Genomic DNA, 21516 nt, shown 5'->3' with positions numbered 1-21516 from the left:
ACCGCCTATGATGATGATGATGATGATGAGTAATCACAAACATTCACAGCTTCTCAGGAGGTCTAACAGCCAGTGATGGGTTAGGTTGGGTATAACTCCCGGTTTTTGTTGCTGCTGATAATGTTGATGATTGAAAGCCAGACAGGCAATTACGATTTGCAATTGCTGCATTGAAGCCGGTTCTATGCACCACCAGCCTCGCTTCATGCGCATCCCCATCTGGGCATATAAATACAAGTTGTTGTTGTTGTTGTAAGGTGGCAGCCCTTGATCAGATGCCTCTCATCATAGCATGAGGAGTTCCCCACAGCGTCCCCCCCACCTCCCTGGAGAGAAGATCCTCGCAATTTCACTGCTACAACAGGTCCCCCCCAACGATGTTTCCGACAGACACATTCTCCTCCCCTTATTATTGACACTCACCTGACATTAGCCTTGTCCACACCCATCCCAAAGCTGATGGTCGCCACAATCACAGGCACCTTGCCCTCCATCCACTCCTGCTGTACCATAGTGCGTTCAGAATTCTTTAGCCCTGAAGGTACACAAGCGACACACAGGGTTCAGCTCGCAGATGCAAAGTGCCTATTGAGAGCCCTCCTGCTGCTCAAACATCTCCACAGGTTGGAGGATCCATGTTTTATGCTGGAATACACACAGTATGTTTAACTAGTTTCATTTTATACAATCTCAAAATCATAAAGCACTGGAGGCCATTCAGCACTAAACTGTTTTTTTATTTGATCCGGGATATGGGCGTCACTGGCAAGGCCAGCATTTATTGCCCATTCCTAATCTACAATGGCAGTAAAAGCTCGAGCAATTTTTCTCTCTCCCTAACAACTTGTATTTATATAGTATTTATGTAGTAAACTATCCCAAAGCGCTTCACAGGAGCACCATCAAACAAACTTTGATACAAGCCACGTAAGGAGATATTGGGACAGATGACCAAAAGCTTGTTCAAAGAGGTAGGTTTTAAGCAACGTTTTAAAGAAGACAGAGGTAGAGAGGCAGAGCGGTTTAGGAAGGGAGTTCCAGAGCACGGAGGCCAATTGCAGCACCATTACTGACTGACCCCTGGCTGGGACCAGCTACTGCAACACAGAGTGAGAATCAAACCCACAAGGCTTTGATCTGTACAGCTTAGTACCTCGCTCGGCTATGCCTTCATCTGCTCACTCATCAGTGGGCTTGAAAGACATAAGCAGAAAATGGCTAACAGGGATCAAGGGTAAGTGAAGTTAACCAGAGTTAGCACACATGGAGGTTAACCGGAATTAGTTAACCAGAGCTAGTATACGTGGAGGTTAACTAGAGTTAGTACGCGCGGAGGTTAACCAGAGTTAGTACGCGCGGAGGTTAACCAAAATTAGTCATGTGGAGGTTAGGGAGAATTAGTACACGCAGAGGTTAACCAGAGTTAGTTAACTAGAGTTAGTACACGCGGAGGTTAGCCAGAGTTAGTACACGCAGAGGTTAACCAGAATTAGTCATGTGGAGGTTAACTAGAGTTAGTACGCGCGGAGGTTAACCAGAGTTAGTCATGTGGAGGTTAGGGAGAATTAGTACACGCGGAGGTTAACCAGAGTTAGTTAACTAGAGTTAGTACACGCAGAGGTTAGCCAGAGTTAGTACACGCAGAGGTTAACCAGAATTAGTCATGTGGAGGTTAACCAAAATTAGTCATGTGGAGGTTAACTAGAGTTAGTACGCGCGGAGGTTAACCAGAGTTAGTCATGTGGAGGTTAGGGAGAATTAGTACACGTGGAAGTTAACCAGAGTTGTTAACTAGAGTTAGTACACGCGGAGGTTAGTCAGAGATAGTACACGCAGAGGTTAACCAGAATTAGTCATGTGGAGGTTAACCAGAATTAGTACATGCGGACAGTCACGCAGCCCAACCGGCTTTTGCTGACAGTAAAGAAAGGAGACATATTCTTGAACAATACCAGAAAGAAAAGGGATGAGCACAGTTGAACAGTAATGACCACAGCCTTAAGAATTACCAATAAAGATGGGGCTCAGATGCAGCTTTTGTTTTGCGGTCAAACTGTCAGGAAACATAAGTACATAAGAATTAGGAACAGGAGTAGGCCATACGGCCCCTCGAGCCTGCTCCGACATTCATTAAGATCATGGCTGATCTGATCTTGCCCTCAACTCCACTTTCCGTCCCAATCTCTATATCCTTTGATTCCCTGAGAGTCCAAAAATCTCTCTCTCTCAGCCTTGAATATACTCAAAGATTCAGCCACAGGCCTCTGGGACAGAGAATTCCAAAGATTCACAATCCTCAGTGAAGAACTTCCTCCTCATCTCGGTCTTAAATGACGTACCCCTTATCCTGAGACTGTGCTCTCTAGGTCTAGACACTCCAGCCAGGGGATACATCTTCTCAGCATCTACCCTGTCAATCCCCTTCAGAATCAATCTAGTGAACCTTTGTTGCACTGCCTCCAAGGCAAATATATCCTTCCTTAGATAAGGAGACCAAAACTGCACAGTACTCTAGGTGTGGTCCCAAGGTCCTGCACAATTATAACAAGACTTCCTTATTCTTATTCTCCAACCCCCTTGCAGTAAAGGCCAACATGCATTTGCCTTGCTTATTGCTTGTCGATTCCTCGGATGAGAAGGTTGTCCTATGAGGAGAGATTGTGTAGAATGGGCCGATACTCTCGAGTTTGGAAGAATGAAAGGTGATCTCATTGAAACAGACAAGATTCTGAAGGGGATTGACACCTAGTTTTGTATTATCAACAAACTTGGATATATTACATTTGGTCCCCTCATCCAAATCATTGATATAGATTGTGAATAGCTGAGGCCCAGGCATTGATCCTGCTATACCCCACTAGTTACAGTTTGCCAACCCGAAAATGACCCGTTTATTCCTACTCTCGGTTTTCTGCCCGTTAACCAATCCTCTAACCTTACTAAAACATTACCTCCAATCCCATGAGCCCCTATCTTGTGCAGTAACCTTTTATCTGGCACCTTATCGAATGCCCGTTGAAAATCCAAATATACTACATCCATTGATTCCACTTTATCTACCCTGTTAGTTACATCCTTAAAAAACTCCAATAAATGTGTTAAATACTATTTCCCTTTCATAAAACCATGCTGACTCTGCCTAATCATGTTATGATTATCTAAGTGCCCTGATACCACTTCCTTAACAACGGATTCCAGTATTTTCCAGATGACTGATGTCAGGCTAACTGGCCTGTAGTTCCCTGTTTTCTCTCTTCCTCCTTTCTTGAATAGTGGTGTTGCATTTGCTACCTTCTAATCCACTGGGACCAATCTAGAATCTCATGAATTTTGGAAGATCACAACAAAGCACCCGCTATCTCTGCAACCACCTCTTTTAGAACCCTAGGATGTAGGCCGTGAGGTCTGGGGATTTGTCGGCTTTTAGTCCCATTAGTTTCTCTCGTACTTTTTCTCTACTTATATTAATTACATTAAGTTCCTCACCATCATTAGACCCTTGGTTCCCCACCATTTTTTGGTATGCTTTTTGTGTCTTCTATTGTGAAGACAGATACAAAATATTTGTTTAACGTTTCTGCCATCTCCTTATTCCCCATAATAATTTCTCCTGTCCCAGCCTCTAAGGGACCAACGTTTACTTTTGCTACTCACTTCCTTTTTACATACTTGTAGAAGCTCTTACAATGTTTTTATATTTCTTGCTAGTTTTCTCTCATTCTATTTTTTCCCTTTCTATCTAGTTTTTGGTCATCCTTTGCTGGATTCTGAAACTCCCCGATCCTCAGGCTTACTGCTATTCTTCTCAACATTATAAGAATCTTCTTTCAATTTAATACGTTCCTTAACTTCTTTAGTTAGCCACAGAGTGTTTTTGTTGCTCAATGGAATGTATTTTTGTTGAGAATAATGAAATATTTATTTAAATGTTGGCCACTGCTAATCTACTGCCATACCTTTTAATCTATTTTTCCAATCTACCTTGGCCAACTCGCCCCTCATACGTATGTAATTGGCTTTATTTAAGTTTAAGACTCTAGTTTCGGATTTAGGCAAGTCACTCTCAAACATAAGGTAAAATTCTAGCATATTATGATCACTCTGCCCAGAGTATCCTTTACTATGAGATTGCTAATTAATCCTGTCTTATTACACAATACAAGATCTAAAATAGCCTGCTCGCTGGTTGGTTCCATGACGTATTGTTCTTGGAAACTGTCCCGAATGTATTCCATGAACTCATCCTCCAGACTACCTTTGCCAATTTGATTTGTCCAGTCTATATGAAGATTAAAGTCCCCCACGATTATTGCATTACCTTTGTTACAAGCTCCTATGATTTCTTGATTAATATTCTGTCCAACGGAATAGCTGCTGTTAAGGCCTATATACTGCTCCCACCAGTGTTTCCGTATCTCCACTGATTCTACTTCCTGATCTTCCGAGTCGAGATCCTTTCTCTCTACTGTCCTTATGTCATCCTTTATCAGGGCTACCCCCTCCGCGCCCCCACCCCGCCCCCCCCACTCCATTCTGCCTGTCTTTTCGAAACGTCAAGTACCCTGGAATATTTAGTTCCCAACCTTGGTCACCTTGCAACCACGTCTCTAAACCCATTTACCTTTATTTGTGCCACTAGTTTGTCTATCTTATTACAAATGCTTCATGCATTCAGATACACAGTTCTTAATTGAAATTTTTTACCATTACACTCTGATTATTTTTACACTAATCGCTACACTGCTCTATTGCCTTGACCTTTCTCTTTAGATTTCTAAATTTTACCTCACCTGACTCCTCCCCTCACTTTTTTAAGTTTAAAGCCCTATCTGCAGCCCTAGTTATTCGATTCACTAGGACGCTGGTCGCAGCCCGGTTTAAGTGAAGCCCGTCCCAACGGAACAGCTCCCTCTTTCCCCAGTGCCCCATGAACCGAAACCCCTTTCTACCACATCACTCTGAGCCATACATTTAAACCTCTAATCTGTTTGTCCCACTGCTAATTTGTGCGTGGCTCAGGTAACAATCCAGAGATTATCTTTTGAGGTTCTGTTTTTTAAATTTCGATCCTAGCTCCTTAAAATCCCTTAGAAGATCATTCCTAGTTCTACCTATGTCATTGGGCAGGCAACACAACCTTTGGAACTCTCTGTCGTGGCAGAGACCAGTATCTATCCCCGACTATAGTGTCGCCTACCACTACCACATTCATTCTACCCCCACCACTTGAATGGCCTCCTGCACCACGGTGCCGTGGTCAGTTTGCCCATCCACCCTGCAGTCCTTTTCCTCATCCATACAGGCAGCAAGTGCTTCACACGTGTTGGACCAAGGGCTGAGGTTCCGCCATCACTACATCCTGGGTCCCCATACCTGCCTCACTCCCAGTCACACCCTCCTGTACCTGACCATTGCCGAACTCTAAAGTACTATTTAACTAAAGGGGCGCGACTGCCTCCTGGAACAAAGTGTGCTGGTAACTCTCCCCCTCCCTGATGTCCCGCAATGTCTGCACATCATACTCCAGCTCAACAACTCTGAGCCGAAGTTCCTCGAGCTGTAGACACTTCCCGTGGATGTGGATGCTCAGGATCGCAATGCTCTCCACAAACTCCCACATGCTGCAGTTACAGCACACCACCTGCCGTGCCATGTCTATCTAACCTTCTTTATTTATTTGATTAGTTCATTCATTATTTTTTAATCAATTATTTTAGTTTTATTACTTAATTGGTTTATCTAGTTTAGTTACTAATTTAATCAAGTACAGTTATAGCACTTTGCAGTTACTTAGCTAGCTTAGAGACTAAAAAAAACTGTAGTACTCACCAACTAATCATCCACCTGCTGCCCTGTGATATCACTCCTTGATTTTTCTGTTTGAAAACTCTTTAAATCATACTGATTCCTCTCTTTAATGGTAGCTGTCAGTGCAATTCATTGTGTTGCACGGCCCTCAACTGCTCACCAAAACTTGTTAAGTGGCCCTCCAAACCAAATAATTAGAGGGAGCTTTACTCTGTATCTAACCCGTGCTGTACCTGCCCTGGGAGTGTTTGATGGGATAGTGTAGAGGGAGCTTTGCTCTGTATCTAAGCTGTGCTGTACATGCCCTGGGAATGTTTGATGGGACAGTGTAGAGGGAGCTTTACTCTGTATCTAACCCGTGCTGTACCTGCCCTGGGAGTGTTTGATGGGACAGTGTAGAGGGAGCTTTACTCTGTATCTAACCCGTGCTGTACCTGCCCTGGGGGTGTTTGATGGGACAGTGTAGAGGGAGCTTTACTCTATATCTAACCCGTGCTGTACCTGCCCTGGGAGTGTTTGATGGGACAGTGTCGAGGGAGCTTTGCTCTGTATCTAACCCGTGCTGTACCTGCCCTGGGAGTGTTTGATGGATCAGTGTAGAGGGAGCTTTACTCTGTATCTAACCCGTGCTGTATCTGCCCTGGGAGTGTTTGATGGGACAGTGTCGAGGGAGCTTTGCTCTGTATCTAACCCATGCTGCACCTGCCCTGGGAGTGTTTGATGGGACTTAGACTGCCCTTGCCAGGAGAGGGTTACAGATCAATGACTTCTGACTCATCGCCACTTTGTGCATCAAGGATCGGCTCCCTAGCTGCCAATCAAAGTTACCACTTTGAATGAAAACCCCACACATTAACATTCCCAATGTTCAGTGTCTACAGGCTTTTCAATGTCGAGTCAGCGAATATGCTGCAACTCAGGGAATTAACCCTTCATAAACCTTATATCATTAACATAGAAATTAATCCAAAAATCGCTCAATAGGTAGAAATCCCAATGTGATACATCACTTGATACATTCAAGATGGCTCCTGGCATAATGTATCCTTGGTGCTTCCATCGGTGCTAATTACCTGCATGATAAGCCTTAGCTTCCATCCCCCTGTGTGTCAGTTCCTCTGCTACCTCTTGACATGAGTCCCTGGTGCGACAGTACACTATGCCACAGCCATCAAACCGCTGCAAAGGAAGAATTGCGTTAGCAGAGCAATTTACTGTCAGACACCTACTCCATTAAGTCAGACTTTGGAGAAAATTCACACACACAGCAACAGGAGTAGGTCATTCAGCCCTTCGAGCCTGTCCCAACATTCTATTGGATCATGGCTGATCTTTACTTCCACTCCATTTACCTGCTTTTGTTCCATATCACTTGGTATCCTTACCTAGCAAAAATCTAGTCTTGAAAGCTCCAATTGACCCCCACCATCCACAGATTTCTACCACCCTGTGTGTGGAAAAAGTGCTTCCTGACATCACCCCTGTAGGGCCTGGCTCTAATTTTAAGGTTGTGCCTTCTTGTTCTGGATTCCCCAACTAGAGGAAATAGTTTCTCTGTATCCACCCTAGCGAATCCCTTGATCATTTTAAACACCTCGATCAGGTCACCCCTCAATCTCCTATACCAAAGGGAAAACAAGCCAAGTTTATGCAACCTGTTCTCATAATTTAATCATTTACACCCTGGTACAATTCTGGTGAATCTGTACTGTACCCCTTCCCCCTTTCATTAGAACTGGAAAAAGTTAGCGATGTAACAGCTTTTAAGCAAGTGGAGAGGCAGGGAAAGGGGCAGAGGGGAGCATTTTGCTTGTGTCTTGGATTTTCGAGACCACGCCCAGTGTCTCAGGGTAAGCCCTTCCCACCCATCCCAATCGAAGAGAAGTACACGCGAGACGCAGTGCTTCGTTCAACCTGCCAATCAATCATGGGGCAGAGCCACGTTGAGGGATGGAAGTTTGCCTGATTGCTGCAGAGGGGAGGGTGGGAGCGGAGAGAGAGAGCGTACTTGTGCTCACTGAGTTCATTCATGTGATGTCATGTGATTGTGCACTGGACCAAGAGCTGGAAAGTGGGATTAGGCTGGATAGCTCTTTCTGTTGGCACAGACACGATGGGCCGAATGGCCTCCTTCTGTGCCATAAATTTCTATGGTTCTATGGTTGTACTACATTCTGCAAGCAAGAGGAGGGAAAAAACCTTCAGAAACAAGAAAACCCTTCATCGATAAGAGGTCAGCTACTCATTACAGGTCAAGAACCAGACTGTTCAGGGCAGACAGACAGAGAGGGGAAGGTGATGAATTTGTACCTGCTTTCCCTGGGCCACAGGGTGACAGGGGAAGGTAATCGGGTTGCACCTGGTCGTCGTCAATGGGAGGAGAGTCACAGCAACTGTCCCTTTCCTCCTCCGTCCACTCAGCAGGTGCCCGGAGGAAGGGGTAACAAACATTAAGGCAAAGACTCTCTCACACAATGTTTCAGACAAGGCAGGATGGTGCAGTATCACCTGTTCCTTGCGAGTCACACTTGGCCCTTCAGGATTCACATCGCTGTCTTTTCCAGACGTCCCGCATGTCAGAAGGCAAAAGAAATGTTCACCCGGACTATAACCGTTGTTCTCAGCAGCAAGGTACCTGGCGTGGGACTCAGCCACTTGGACCAGATGGCTCGCCCAGGTTCGATCCCTGCTCAGCTGGCTGATTGTAGTCGGGGCTGCAGGAAGGATGCTGTAATTAACCCCAGCGGCTCTGAGCTGCGGAGGGGTGGTGAGGGCACTGCTTGTGGGCACCAGGTGAAGAAAGGATCTGGCTTGGCTGTGGTGCTCTACGCAGCCCAACAGCCCTCCATCATTCGCCACTGAAGCTCACGTGAAGAATGGATGCTTAGGCTGGGTGAAGAGGGGATTAGGCTTACGTGGAACTGCGCCCGAGCAAGAGTCAGCATGTTAACATAGAAACATAGAAATTTACTGCGCAGGAGGCGGCCATTTCGGCCCTCCGTGTCCACGCTGGCCGACAAAGAACCACACGGCCCTCGGTCAGCAGCCCTGAAGGTTACTTATAAACCTATGAACAATGAACAATGGCGGAAAGACAAAGAGCACCCAGCCCAACTAGTCCACCCCACACAACTGTGACACCCCTTATACTGAAACATTCTACACTCCACCCCAACTGGAGCCAAAGGAAGAGAAAACACAATGAAGACTGCTACACACCCCTGAAGAATTCTTCTGCCCGAGAGCCTGCTCACAGAATCCCTTCAGATGTACGTGGGGCTGATTCAGGATCTCTTTGAAGAGAACATCATAGAAGAGATTTGCTCTGAAGCAAGGACTCTTGTAGACGGCGATGGGCTCCCTCAGCTGGAGGATGGCCACGATGTCCTCCTGCACATGCTGAGGGGCCGTGGCAGTCAGAGCCACGCAGGGGGTGTTGGGGGTCTTGCTGCGTAAAGACCCCAGCTTTAGATAGTCGGGTCGGAAGTCGTGCCCCCACTGCGACACGCAGTGTGCTTCGTCGATGACCAGGTAGGACAGGAGCTTCCGGGCCAGCAGGGAGTCGATGATGGGACGCATGCTGCCGGAGGCTGCCATCTCGGGGGTGATGTACAGCAGTTTGATGCTGGGCTTCTCACAGCTCAGGTCAGACAGGACCCCCTTCCGCTCCTCGACGGACAGCTTGGAATTCAGGGAGCATGCTCGGATCTTCAGCACACGCATGTGCTCAATCTGATCCTGTGGAAGGAAAAGATATGAAATCTACATCACAGACACATGGAGATTAAACACTGTACATCCTGCAGGGTCCCCCCAACAATACAGATATTAAATACCATGTTTTTCAATCAACAGTGGTTCCCCAATAATGCACTGAGGTGAGGTGGGGAAGAAAGTTCCAGGGACAGAAGAGCTGGACCTAGTGTTGAGCCAAGGTCCTGTCTCAGGTTACTGTGGTTCTCACTGAGTTGGTCTGTGCTAACCTTGATCCAGTAATGGTTCACGATCACTCAGTGCAAGGTGGGAAACATACAGTACTCAACTCACCTGAATAAGAGCGATCAGTGGGGAGATCACGATGGTGACACCATCAGCGAGCACGGCTGGTAACTGGTAACACAGAGACTTCCCTGCTCCTGTTGGCATGCAGATAAAGACATCCTGATCACCTGCAGAGAGAACAGAGGCAAGTTCATCCTCGACCCAGCCCCAACAGTACACAGATCCGATCTCCCCTCAGCCCAGCCCTTACAGTACACTGACCGATCTCCCCATGACCCAGCCCCTACAGTACACAGACCCGATCTCCCCCTCGGCCCAGCCCCTACAGTACACTGACCGATCTCCCCATGACCCAGCCCCTACAGTACACAGACCCGATCTCCCCTCGGCCCAGCCCCTACAGTACACAGACCCGATCTCCCCTCGGCCCAGCCCCTACAATACACTGACCGATCTCCCCATGACCCAGCCCCTACAGTACACAGATCCGATCTCCCCTCGGCCCAGCCCCTACAGTACACTGACCGATCTCCCCATGACCCAGCCCCTACAGTACACAGACCCGATCTCCCCTCGGCCCAGCCCCTACAATACACTGACCGATCTCCCCTCGGCCCAGCCCCTACAGTACACTGACCGATCTCCCCATGACCCAGCCCCTACAGTACACAGACCCGATCTCCCCCTCGGCCCAGCCCCTACAGTACACTGACCAATCTCCCCATGACCCAGCCCCTACAGTACACTGACCGATCTCCCCTCGGCCCAGCCCCTACAGTACACTGACCGATCTCCCCATGACCCAGCCCCTACAATACACTGACCGATCTCCCCTCGGCCCAGCCCCTACAGTACACTGACCGATCTCCCCATGACCCAGCCCCTACAGTACACACACCCGATCTCCCCCTCGGCCCAGCCCCTACAGTACACTGACCGATCTCCCCATGACCCAGCCCCTACAGTACACAGACCCGATCTCCCCATGACCCAGCCCCTACAGTACACAGACCCGATCTCCCCATGACCCAGCCCCTACAGTACACAGACCCGATCTCCCCCTCGGCCCAACCCCTACAGTACACTGACCGATCTCCCCTCGGCCCAGTCCCTACAGTACACTGACCCGATCTCCCCATGACCCAGCTCCTACAGTACACAGACCCGATCTCCCCATGACCCAGCTCCTACAGTACACAGACCCGATCTCCCCCCTCGGCCCAGCTCCTACAGTACACACAGACCCAATCTCCCCATGACCCAGCCCCTACAGTATACAGACCTGCTCTCCCTCATGGCCCAGCTCCAACAGTACAAAGACATGATCTCTCCCCTTGGCTCAGCCCCTACTTGTACATCAATGTGCATTTATATAGCACCTTTAATGTACAAGACATACCAATCTTCAAAGGAGTGTAATAAGGCAAACATTGAAACCAAGCCAAATAAGGAGATATTAGGAGAGAAGGTCGGTTTTAAGTCACGTCTTAAAGGAGAGAGGGATGTGAGGTTTAGGGAGGGAATAGCAGAGCTTGGGGCCTCGGCAGCTGAAGCCATGGCTGCCAATGATGGGATGAATAAGAGGCCAGAATTGGAGAAACGCAAAGTTCTTGAGGGTTGTAGAGTTGGAGGAGGTTACAGAGAAATTGAGGGGCATGGCCATGGAGGGATTTGAACACGTTGGGCCCAAGTTTCGGGCTGCGCCGTTCGACCTGGATGCCTGTTTTTCGCGCCACAAAGTGCGCCTAAAAAAAATATCCAGATTCTCCGGCTCCCTGCTGGTCCTCTGGCCCTCGGCGCGGCGCAGCATGAGCTGTAGGGGGCAGAGCCAGGTCCCTGCGCTGAAAACAGTGCCGGGACCTCTGCACATGCGCGGTACAGTGGGCGCGCATGTGCAGTAAACTCCAGGCGCCCAAAACTGTGTGGGAGGAGCCCGAAGCACGCAGCCCCTAGCCCTATGGCCTCACTGGGGCTGCGTGAATAAGGCTCCTCCCACGCCCAGCTCCTGCTTCCTCCCGACCGACTCCCGCTCCCCGCCCCTGGACCCGACCTGACTCCCGCTCCCCCGCCGAACCGCCACCCCCCCCCGACCCGACCTCCGCTTCCCCCATTCCCGACCTTTCCCCCGCACCCCCCCCGACCGATCTCCGCCCCCAATCCACGCTCCCGACCCCCCTGGACTCCGGACCCGACGCCACCTATCTGTCAATCCGGTAAGTCTAAGCTCGAAGTCTTGGGCCCGGCCCGTTCAGCCTCCCTCTCCTTTCTTTCTCTCTCTCTCTCTCTCTTCCCCCCCCCTTTCCCCTTCCTCCTTTCTCTCCCCCTCCTCCCTTCTCACCCCTCCTCCCTTCTCACCCTCCCTCCCTCATCACCCCTCTCCCCCACTACACCCCCTCTCCCCCACTACACCCCCTCTCCCCCACTACACCACCCCTCCTCCTCCTCCTCCTCCCCCTCCCCTCGCTGTCAGAAACCCAGACACTGACAGACAGAGAGTGAGAGACACACACAGACAGACAGAGAGATAGAGACACTGACAGAGACACACTGGGGGGCTGGGGGCATCCCAGCATGCTGTTGGAGGGCTCCTGGTGCTGCAGTCGTCAAGTAGAAACTGTTTTATTTATTGATTTTTTAAAAAATTATTTATTAATTTTTTTTTTGATTTTATTGGTTGATTTATTGATGTTTTTATCATTTATTATTGATGATGGCTCTTTATTTGTAAAACTGAAGTGTTTAATGTTTGTAAACTTCCCTTTAAACCCCCCCCATTCCCTACGCCTGATTTGTAACCTACGCCTGATTTTCTAAAGTGTAGACAAGGTTTTTTCGAGCGTACAAAAATCTTCACTTACTCCATTCTAAGTTAGTTTGGAGTAAGTTTTCACTGACGAAACTTTGAAAACAGGCGTAAGTGGCCGGACACGCCCCCTTTTGAAAAAAAAAAATTCTGTTCCAAAGTGAAACTGTTCTAACTGACTAGAACTGGAGCAAACTAAATGCCGAGAATTTGAATTTCTAAGATACTCCGTTCTACACCAGTTGCTCCAAAAAATCAGGAGCAACTGAGGCCGAAACTTGGGCCCATAGATGTGAATTTTGAAACTGAGGCATTGCCAGACAAGGAGCCAATGTAGGTCAGCGACCACAGGGGTGAACGGCGAATAGGATTTGGCGCGAGTTAAGATAAGGGCAGAGTTTTGGATGAGCTCAAATTTACGGAGGGTGCAAGATGAAAAGTTGGACGGGACAGCCTTGTAATACAGGTTGAACCTCCCTTATTCAGAACCATTCCCAGCCACCAGGTGGCGCATGCGCAAAACTCCGACATGAACAAATTGAAGTCCTTCCTCGCTGTCGCTGGCCTGACCCCGCGATCCACCACCCACTCACCCCCCCACCCCCCCACCGCCCCCAATTATCTCTCTGCTGCACCCCCAGCCCCAAGCCAGCCAGCCCCGATATCACCTCGCTCAGTAACTGTACAATCCAATTTAACTTGACCACCTCTCGTCTGGAAAAATCCCTTATCCAGAACAGGCCAGGTCCCGAGGGTTCTGGATAAGGGAGGTTCAACCTGTAGTCGAGTATGGAGGCAACAAAAGCATGGATGAGACACTACATCTCCCCACACAGCCCAGCTCCTACTGTACAAGGCACCTTATCACCCCTCAGCCCAGCTCCTGTTGTACAGAATCCCCTGCCAGAGAGCTTTCCAGCCTCCCACCCCAAGAGATTTCCAAGCTTCGCTCAGGTATTGGGACCTCAGTATTTCTGCTGCTTTGCAGGGACATGCAGACAGTGCTCCACACAGTGGCACACGTGGGAAGTTCTCCTCGAGGAGTTTTAGAGCCAGTGCAGCATCCAGTTACAAGGCCAAGAGAAGTTAAGCGTTGCACAGAAGGAGACAGCAGTCAGACTGTGGGTAACCGCTGTCACAGAGCAAACCCCCTGCAGCAGCTGAACAGAGCGCCAGAGACACGGAGTCAGTGAGCCATCAGGTCTTTGTAGATACACACATTGCAAGGGCAGCACAATCTGCACTTCACTCCTGTAAACTAGACGAGGAGGAAGATGCCCGTTTCAAGATGCTCGATCCTCGATGGATAATTTTGTTTAGTTGCACCAGAAAGAAGAAGAAAATAAAACAAAGGAACACGTTTCAGAATTTATTCAATAGGTTTTAAGATGCAACATAAGAAATAGGAGCAGAAGTAGGCTATGCGGCCCCTCGAGCCTGCTCCGCCATTCAATAAGATTATTACAGAACTTCTACATCAACTCCACATCCCTGCCCTATCCCCATATCCCTCAAGTCCCTTAGTGCCTAAAAATCTATCGATGTCTATCTTGATTATACTCAACAACTGAGCATCCACAGCCCTCTGGGCCAGAGAATTCCAAAGACTCCCAACATCTAAACTTTAACTCGGGTCGTTGATATAATCAGATCTTGCACACAGTCCAGCTCCGGCACTCTCCTGGAGTCCTGTACCACTTACAGTTTGAATAAAATGATGCATTCAGTGCGTAATGGCTGCACTGAAAGGATGATATGGTTTCCATGGAGACCGGACAACCCCAGGTCTGATGCTCAGTCGGTGCGGAGCTGGCTAATCACAGCTGGGCCGCAGTAGGAGTGTTAGTTTACTTCAGCACCTCGGGCCTCAGGTTGTACAGGCACCCATTGTCCTGCGTTGCTTTCAGCAAGTGCAATTCAGCTATTCAACCATGGCAAACATCACACCAGAGTATTGTGCTGTCTATACCCAACGTCCTCATACACATTCCAGCAGGGGTCACTGGACAAGATAGATTTGCATTTCTCGAGCAACTTTCACGACCTCAGGGCATCCCAAAGCATTTTGCAACCAATGAAGTACTTTTGAAGTGTAGTCACTGCTGTAATGTAGGAACAGAAACCTGGCTGATTTTCCCATACCAGGAGCTGCTCAGGACATATGCAGCACTCCAACTTCTCCCTCCGGATCAGATATCTGAATATGGACCAGGAACCCAAGCTGGGCCGCTTTAACGTGTACGCCTCAGTTCTACACTGGGCTATCATGGAGCAGTTATCTGATTTCTAACTTGGCCGATATATTTAGCTTGGGTCAGCTTGGCTTGGTTGGCAGTGCTCTCAACTGAGTCATGAGGGCTTTTAACAACATTGAAATAGCAGCTTTTAATGTAAGCATTTCCAAACCCCTTCACAAATAGGCGGAAAGGAAACAGGTGCCATGCCAGAAAGGGATTAGGAGGATGACCAAAAGCTGAAGAGCTGAGTTATTATGGTGGAGGCAGCAGAGAAATCTAGGTTGGAACCATCAGAGTGTAGGACCAAGGCAGTCAAAAGTTCTGTGGGGGTGGGGGGGGGACATGCGTATAGATGACTTCAGTCAGAGTAATGGAGCATTTGGGAGGGAATCTAGAGCTGGAAAAGACTGCAGATAGTGGGCTGAAGCCATGGAGGTAAGTATCGAACGTGGATTTTATAGGTTATGCTTTGAGGGACACGAATTGAATATAGATTAGTGTGGACAGGGGATGATGGGCGAGCGGGACAGGGAAGTAGAGCAGAGCTTTAAACAAGAGGTTTTTTTTGGAGTGGAGAATGGGAGGACAGCAAGGAGAATGTTGGAACAATTGAGCCTGGAGATGACAAAGGTACGGATGGATAAGGGTTATTGCGGCAGAGAAGCAGAGGCAACAATACAGAGTGGTGTTGGTGATGGATAGTCTGTGGGGTTTATAGGTAAGCTCAGAGTTGAACAGAACCTCAAGTTTGCAAATGGATTGGTTCAGCCTGAATGGGCCTCGCTCTCTGGCCAAGATAATGGGCTCAGTCTTCCCCACGTTGAGCTGCAGACTTGACGTCAGACAAACAGCAGCTGAGGGATTAAGAGAACCGATCGGGAGGTAGAGTTATATTTCAGTTTACAACCTAATCTGGCACCCCAACGCAGTGCCATGGGAGTGCTGCATTGTCAGAGATGTCATCCTTTGGATGAGATAGCATAAATTGAATCCCCACCTGACTCAGATGGACATTGATGATCCCACAACACTAACGGAAGAGCAGGGAGGTCTCCCAGTGCTCTGGCCAATATTCCTCCCCTTACTAACACAACCCAACATTGTGCATTAACTAGTGAAGAATGGTTGCCTAAGCTACAATCACTGCAATTCAATAGGTAATTGATTCTGCGAAGGTTTCAAGTGTTTTCCATATGATAGTGCAACATAAATGTGGATACCGCAATTCTGATTATAAGTAAACTAACCAGGATTCTAAATTCTGGGTAATCATCTTTATAATCACCTTCAACTATAAACTGTCGTCATGACCTTGTAACAAAGAAATGTTAACCATCCCCTCCAAGTTACAAGATGGTGGATTGATACGACTGTAGGGTTAATTTCCTTTAAGTAGTGTGCACGTAATAATTATCAGTTCTTCATGCAGTGAGAGTGCAGGTTAAAGTGATCAGAGAAAGGCAGTCTCTTCTCACTAATCCTGATACTGTGCGTTCAAATCGCAATCAGCCCTCTCCTCCAACTCATTCTGTCCTAAAAAAAAACGACATGTCTCTTCCCCTCCCTCAGCCTCCCTGCACCCTAGACAAGCTTGATGATCCCAAACCATTACTTGATTCATCTGGTCTTTTGTCCTATCTTCAACTTTAGTGGTGTCCAAACTGTAGAATTCCCAAGCTTTTGCCTTTTGAATGGGATTGGTGACTAGCAGAGAGCCTCGGGCCACATATTAACTTTAAATCCATGTTCCTATTAATCTGCAAATATCTCCAGATCTTGGTGCCCTAATTGGCCCTCCAGCGAGGTTTCCCCAATTCATGGCTGAGAGATTCAGATTTTAATCTGCGCTGGCACCTGCTTTTCAGATGGTGACTGAATAAATAATTTGTACACACATGTGTAGGGTACTTGACCTAAATAAGTGAGTCAAAGCCCTTAGCGATGCTCTTTGTACTCATTCTGGCCTTGGCCGTGACCAATTCTTCAATGTGATTCATTTGCTTCTTTGTCTGAGAACCGAGGGTTACATTTTCAGGAATGAGGCTGTTTTAAGGACAATACAAATTCATAGAATTGTACAACACAGAAAGAGGCCACTCTGCCCATCATGCTGGGCCTTTGAACGAGCTATCCAATTAGCAACAGACCCCTGCTCTTGCCCCATATCCCAGCGAATGTTTCCTTTTCAAATTACTGACAAAAACGATGAAGGTTCTGAAAAACAGCTCAGGGCCAAATGGTCTGTATACAAAGACTTGCATTTATATAGCAACCACCAGAGCGCTTTACAGCCAATGAACAAGTACATTGTTGTAATGTGGGAAACGCGCTAGCCAATTTGCGAACAGCAAGCTCCCACAGTTTTGTTATGTTGATTGAGGGATAAATATTGACCAAAACACCAGGAAGAACTCCCCTGCCCTTCAAAATAGTGCTCTGGGATCTTTTATGTCCACTTGAGAGCAGACGGGGCCTTGGTTTAACGTTTCATCTGAAAGACGGTACCTCCAACAGTGCAGCACTCCCTTAGCACTGCACTGGAGTGTCAGCCTAGATTTAGGTGCGCAAGTTCCTGGAATGGGGCTTGAACCTACAACCTTCTGACTCAGAGGTGAGAGTGCTGCCCACTAAGCCACAGCTGACACAAAGGTGTAAGGAAATCTGCAACAAAATAGGTCACATTCTGACAGGGATCCTCATGGAATCAATAGAATTGGGAGTTATACCAAAGGATTGGAGAGAAGGGAATGTAAAACCCATCTCCAAAAAAGGACAATCCTGGAAATAACAGCCCAGCGGGGCCATCGTGTCATGGGTGAATTGTTAGAGACTGCCCAGAAGGAGGGCTTTGTTAAACACCCAGAGGTGCCACAGCCATCAGGGCAAGTTAGCCTGGCTTTATGGAGAAGATTATGCCCAACAATCCGTTCGGATTCTCTGACTTAGTATCAGAGCCATGGACATTGTTCATCTAGACTTCAGCGCGGCTATTTGGTGTCATATTGGAGGCTGGTTCGAGGCAGAAAGCATGGAATAGATGGGCAGTTATTAAAGTGGATTGGCAATTGGCTACATTAAAGGAGTCGTGCATGGAGTTAACAGGAAGTGACATGGGACAAGCTCAGAGGAAAGATGAATAGACAAAACAGACATCACATTTCACACAGAGAGTGACCTGAACTCAGAGAGGCAATCGAGGTATTAGATAAGAAAATAAGTTGAGGGATGCAGGTAGCGAACTGTTGTTGAACTCTGGGACCAGTGAGATGGACTGCAATGATTTTTGCCAGTCCGGTGTGCTCTTACATTCCTGCATGGAGAGGCAATGCCAAGCCTCATATCAACCGTCGTACTCCAACCACTGATCAAATTCACCATAATAAGTTTAGTTCCTGGGTTCAGTGCAATGATACCAACACGTTAGCAGAAATATTACACTTAAGCAAATACCCTTTAATATTCATTCAATTATATTCTTAATTCATCTCCTCAAATTGTGACTGGCTGAGACAGAGAAATTCTAGGCAAGTTAGTCTTAGTATACTTGATGGTAAGCTCTAGAATCAATAACACGGGATGAAATTACTGAGCAGTCAGAGAAGCAGGAGCTAACCAGGTTCTGCCAGCGGATATCTAAAAGGTGGTATGTGTTTGACCAACCCTGTAGAATTCTTGGAACAAATGCTTTGGATGCAGTTCATATGAATTTTTTAAAAAGCACTGCCAAAAGACGACTGGCAAAGTTAATACCACATTGAGTGGAAAGTGGGCACATGGATGGAGATAGCTGGAGAGCAGAAAGGATAAAAGGTCATTTCTTATACTGGGAGATGTGGCGAGTGTTGCTCAACAGGGTTCTATGTGGAGGCTGCTCTCACTAACCAAATACGTGAGTGAGCGAGACTACGGAATTGAAAGAGCAATATTGATTTTGCCGAGGGGGTCTGTGACGAGCGTCATGTGACTCTTCAGGACATAGGGCCCAAATTTGGCCCTCTGGTTTTTTCGGCGCACTTACGCGAGGTGTGCCGACTTCCTGCGCTCAAAACGGTATCCCCGTATTCTGGCCTCTCTGCTGACTCTCCCGGGGCTTGGCGCGGTGTGGCAAGTCCATTGGGAGTGGCGGAGCTCGAGCCCTGCGCCTAAAAGAGTGTCGGTAGCTGTCCACATGCGCAGTAGCTCCTCCCATGTTTGTGATGATGCGTCTGCGCAGCATGGGACCCAACACATCCCGCCTCTATCCCGGGCCGAATGGTCTGCTGCACAGGCCGGCCGCTACCTTCCTGCGCTGAGGGCTACAAGAAAGGTTGGTGCGGGGAGATTTCTGATCTGGGCGGGGGGGGGTGGCGGTGAGTTTCTTTAAATGATTTAGTAAAAGTCTCTGTCAATGGCACAATGCAACTGGCTGTTAAAAGGTGAGAATGACCAGAGAAAACTTTCCTTAGGTTTGGTCTCTCAGTACCAGCAAATATCTGGTCGTGGCTTTTGTTTTGGTAGTAATCATGACTTAGGTCAATTTTTTTTAAATCCCACCAATTCTTAGTGAACAACTGCATGGATGCCCGTAGATACATTCCATCAGCACCCACGGGTGCTTTATTGGGGAGTAACTGCATGGGCACCCTCAGGTACCTTGCGCAAGTTCATTCATGTGTAAGCCCGAGCCTTGACAATCGGAGAAAGGCAGGCTGTGTGACCACGAGGGACATCACAGCCTGTTCCACTTTTCACCTGACCTCTACACATAGAACAGTTCCAGCAGGCTCAATGGATAGCGACCGGGAGCTGGAACCCTGGTTGATTTTCTGCTCCCTAACCCGATGACAACAAGGCTAGTTATATTACTCCTCTCATTGCATCACTCACGATCACTACCTCATGATGGTGTGATGACACAAGGTAACAACTTGCATTAATATAGCCCTGCTAGCAAAATATTTGGTTCATAAATGGTTTTATGAAACCCTTTGTCTTCTGATATAAATGGTATTAAAAAGTGCATATTTTATGAAGCTTTATATAATGGAATGTGTAAATTATGCAAAGGTTACAGTACAAGATCTGTATTAGTTGTTATGAAGGTGTTTAGTGCTTTGCAAGGTCCTCTCCCCCACCACCCCCCCGCAATCTCTGGCTACCTGCGCTGATTTCTTAACTCTCCGCAAGGGTTTTCTGTGCAGCCACAAGTGGCCACATATGCTGGCCTAAGTTAGATTGAAGCAACTATTAGCTGTCCAAACTAGCTTAAATGGCCAAAACAGCCGTAAGTGGCTGGTAACGCTCCCTTTTGAAAAAAAACTAAACAAAAAAAATCCTAACTCACTTACACTGGCGCAAATTACATGTGCAGAATGGGGATTTTTAAGATACTCCAGAAAAATCAAGTTGCTCCAAAAAAAAAAAGCGGAGCAACTCCTGGGCAAATTTGGGCCCATAGATAGGCTAGCAGTATGGGCAGTTGAGTTTGACAAAGAAGTGAAGAAATACGTTCTGGATTGAAGAAAAGGGAAAGGATATCCACTTGGAGTAGATGGACCTTAGCACGCAGAAAAACGTGATTAAAGTTATTGCAATTAGGAAAAATCATAAAAAGGCAAGCAAACAGAAGCATTGGTTTTTTATCTGGATGCACCAAATGCAAAACCAAGCAGCTGAAGTCAAATTTGTACAAGACCTTAGATCCTGACATCAGTAGTAGGGAAAATACTAGAATCTATTATTGAGGATGCGGTAGCAGGACACTTAGAAAATAATAATAGGATTGGACAGAGTCAACACACGGAAATCATGTTTGACTTCGTGTTAAAAGTTTTTTGAGGTTGTAACTAGTAGAATAGATAAGGGGGAACCAGTGGATGTGGTGTATTTGGATTTTCAGAAGGCATTCGATGAGGTGCCACATAAGAGGTTATTAAGCAAAATTAGGGCTCATGGGATTGAGGGTAATATACTGGCATGGATTGAGGATTGGTCAACAGAGAGAAAACAGAGCGTAGGAATAAACGGGTCATGTTCGGGTTGGCAGGCTGTAACTAGTGGGGTACCACAAGGATCAATGCTTGGGCCTCAGCTATTCACAATCCATATCAATGATTTGGATGAGGGGACCAAATACAATATATCCAAGTTTGCTGATGACACAAAGCTAGATGGGAATGTAAGTTGTGAGGAGGATGTAAAGAGGCTTCTGGGGGATTATAGACAGGCTACATGAGTGGGAAAGAACATGGTAAATGGAATATAATTTGGAGAAATGTGATGTTATACATTTTGGTAGGAAAAATAGAAAAACAGAGTATTTTTTCAAATGGTGAGAGATTGGTGTTCAGAGGGACCCAAGTGTCCTTGTACACGAATCACAAAGTTAACATGCACGTACAGCAAGCAATTAAGAAAGCAGATGGGATGTTGGACTTTATTACAAGAGGATTTGAGTATAAGAGTAAAGACATCTTACTGCAATTATACAGGGCCCTAGTGAGACCACACCTGGAGTATTGTGCACAGTTTTGGTCTCCTTACCCAAGGAAGGATATACTTGCCATAGAGGGAGTGCAACAAAGGTTCACCAGATTGTTTCCTGGGATGGGGCGATTGTCCTATGATTGAGTAGACTAGGCCTATATTCTCTACAGTTCAGAAGAATGAGAGCTGATCTCATTGAAA

The 21516-nt window shown here is 47.2% G+C and overlaps 1 protein-coding gene across 6 annotated transcripts in view; it reads right to left on the bottom strand.

Annotated features, from left to right (window-relative positions):
- recql5 (RecQ helicase-like 5) overlaps positions 1-21516 on the bottom strand; it is a 120463-nt gene that overhangs the window by 74830 nt on the left and 24117 nt on the right. For 5 of the 6 annotated variants that reach the window (XR_011587294.1, XM_070857452.1, XM_070857453.1 and 2 more), the window contains exons 2-5: positions 9856-9977; positions 9028-9546; positions 6882-6987; positions 424-535 (exon numbers count right to left, since the gene is read on the bottom strand). Coding sequence is in view for 5 of the 6 variants with exons in the window: in XM_070857452.1 (XP_070713553.1) it covers positions 424-535; positions 6882-6987; positions 9028-9546; positions 9856-9977 (859 nt within the window). In the remaining variant the exon portion in view is untranslated. The remainder of the gene's footprint in view (positions 1-423; positions 536-6881; positions 6988-9027; positions 9547-9855; positions 9978-21516) is intronic. The other variant, XM_070857455.1, reaches the window with a different exon arrangement.

The sequence above is a fragment of the Pristiophorus japonicus genome, chromosome 16 (assembly GCF_044704955.1).
Source record: "Pristiophorus japonicus isolate sPriJap1 chromosome 16, sPriJap1.hap1, whole genome shotgun sequence".
Lineage (NCBI taxonomy): Eukaryota > Metazoa > Chordata > Chondrichthyes > Pristiophoridae > Pristiophorus > Pristiophorus japonicus.
The sequence above is the reverse complement of the archived record's forward strand: the minus strand, read 5'-3'. Positions and strand labels throughout refer to the sequence as shown.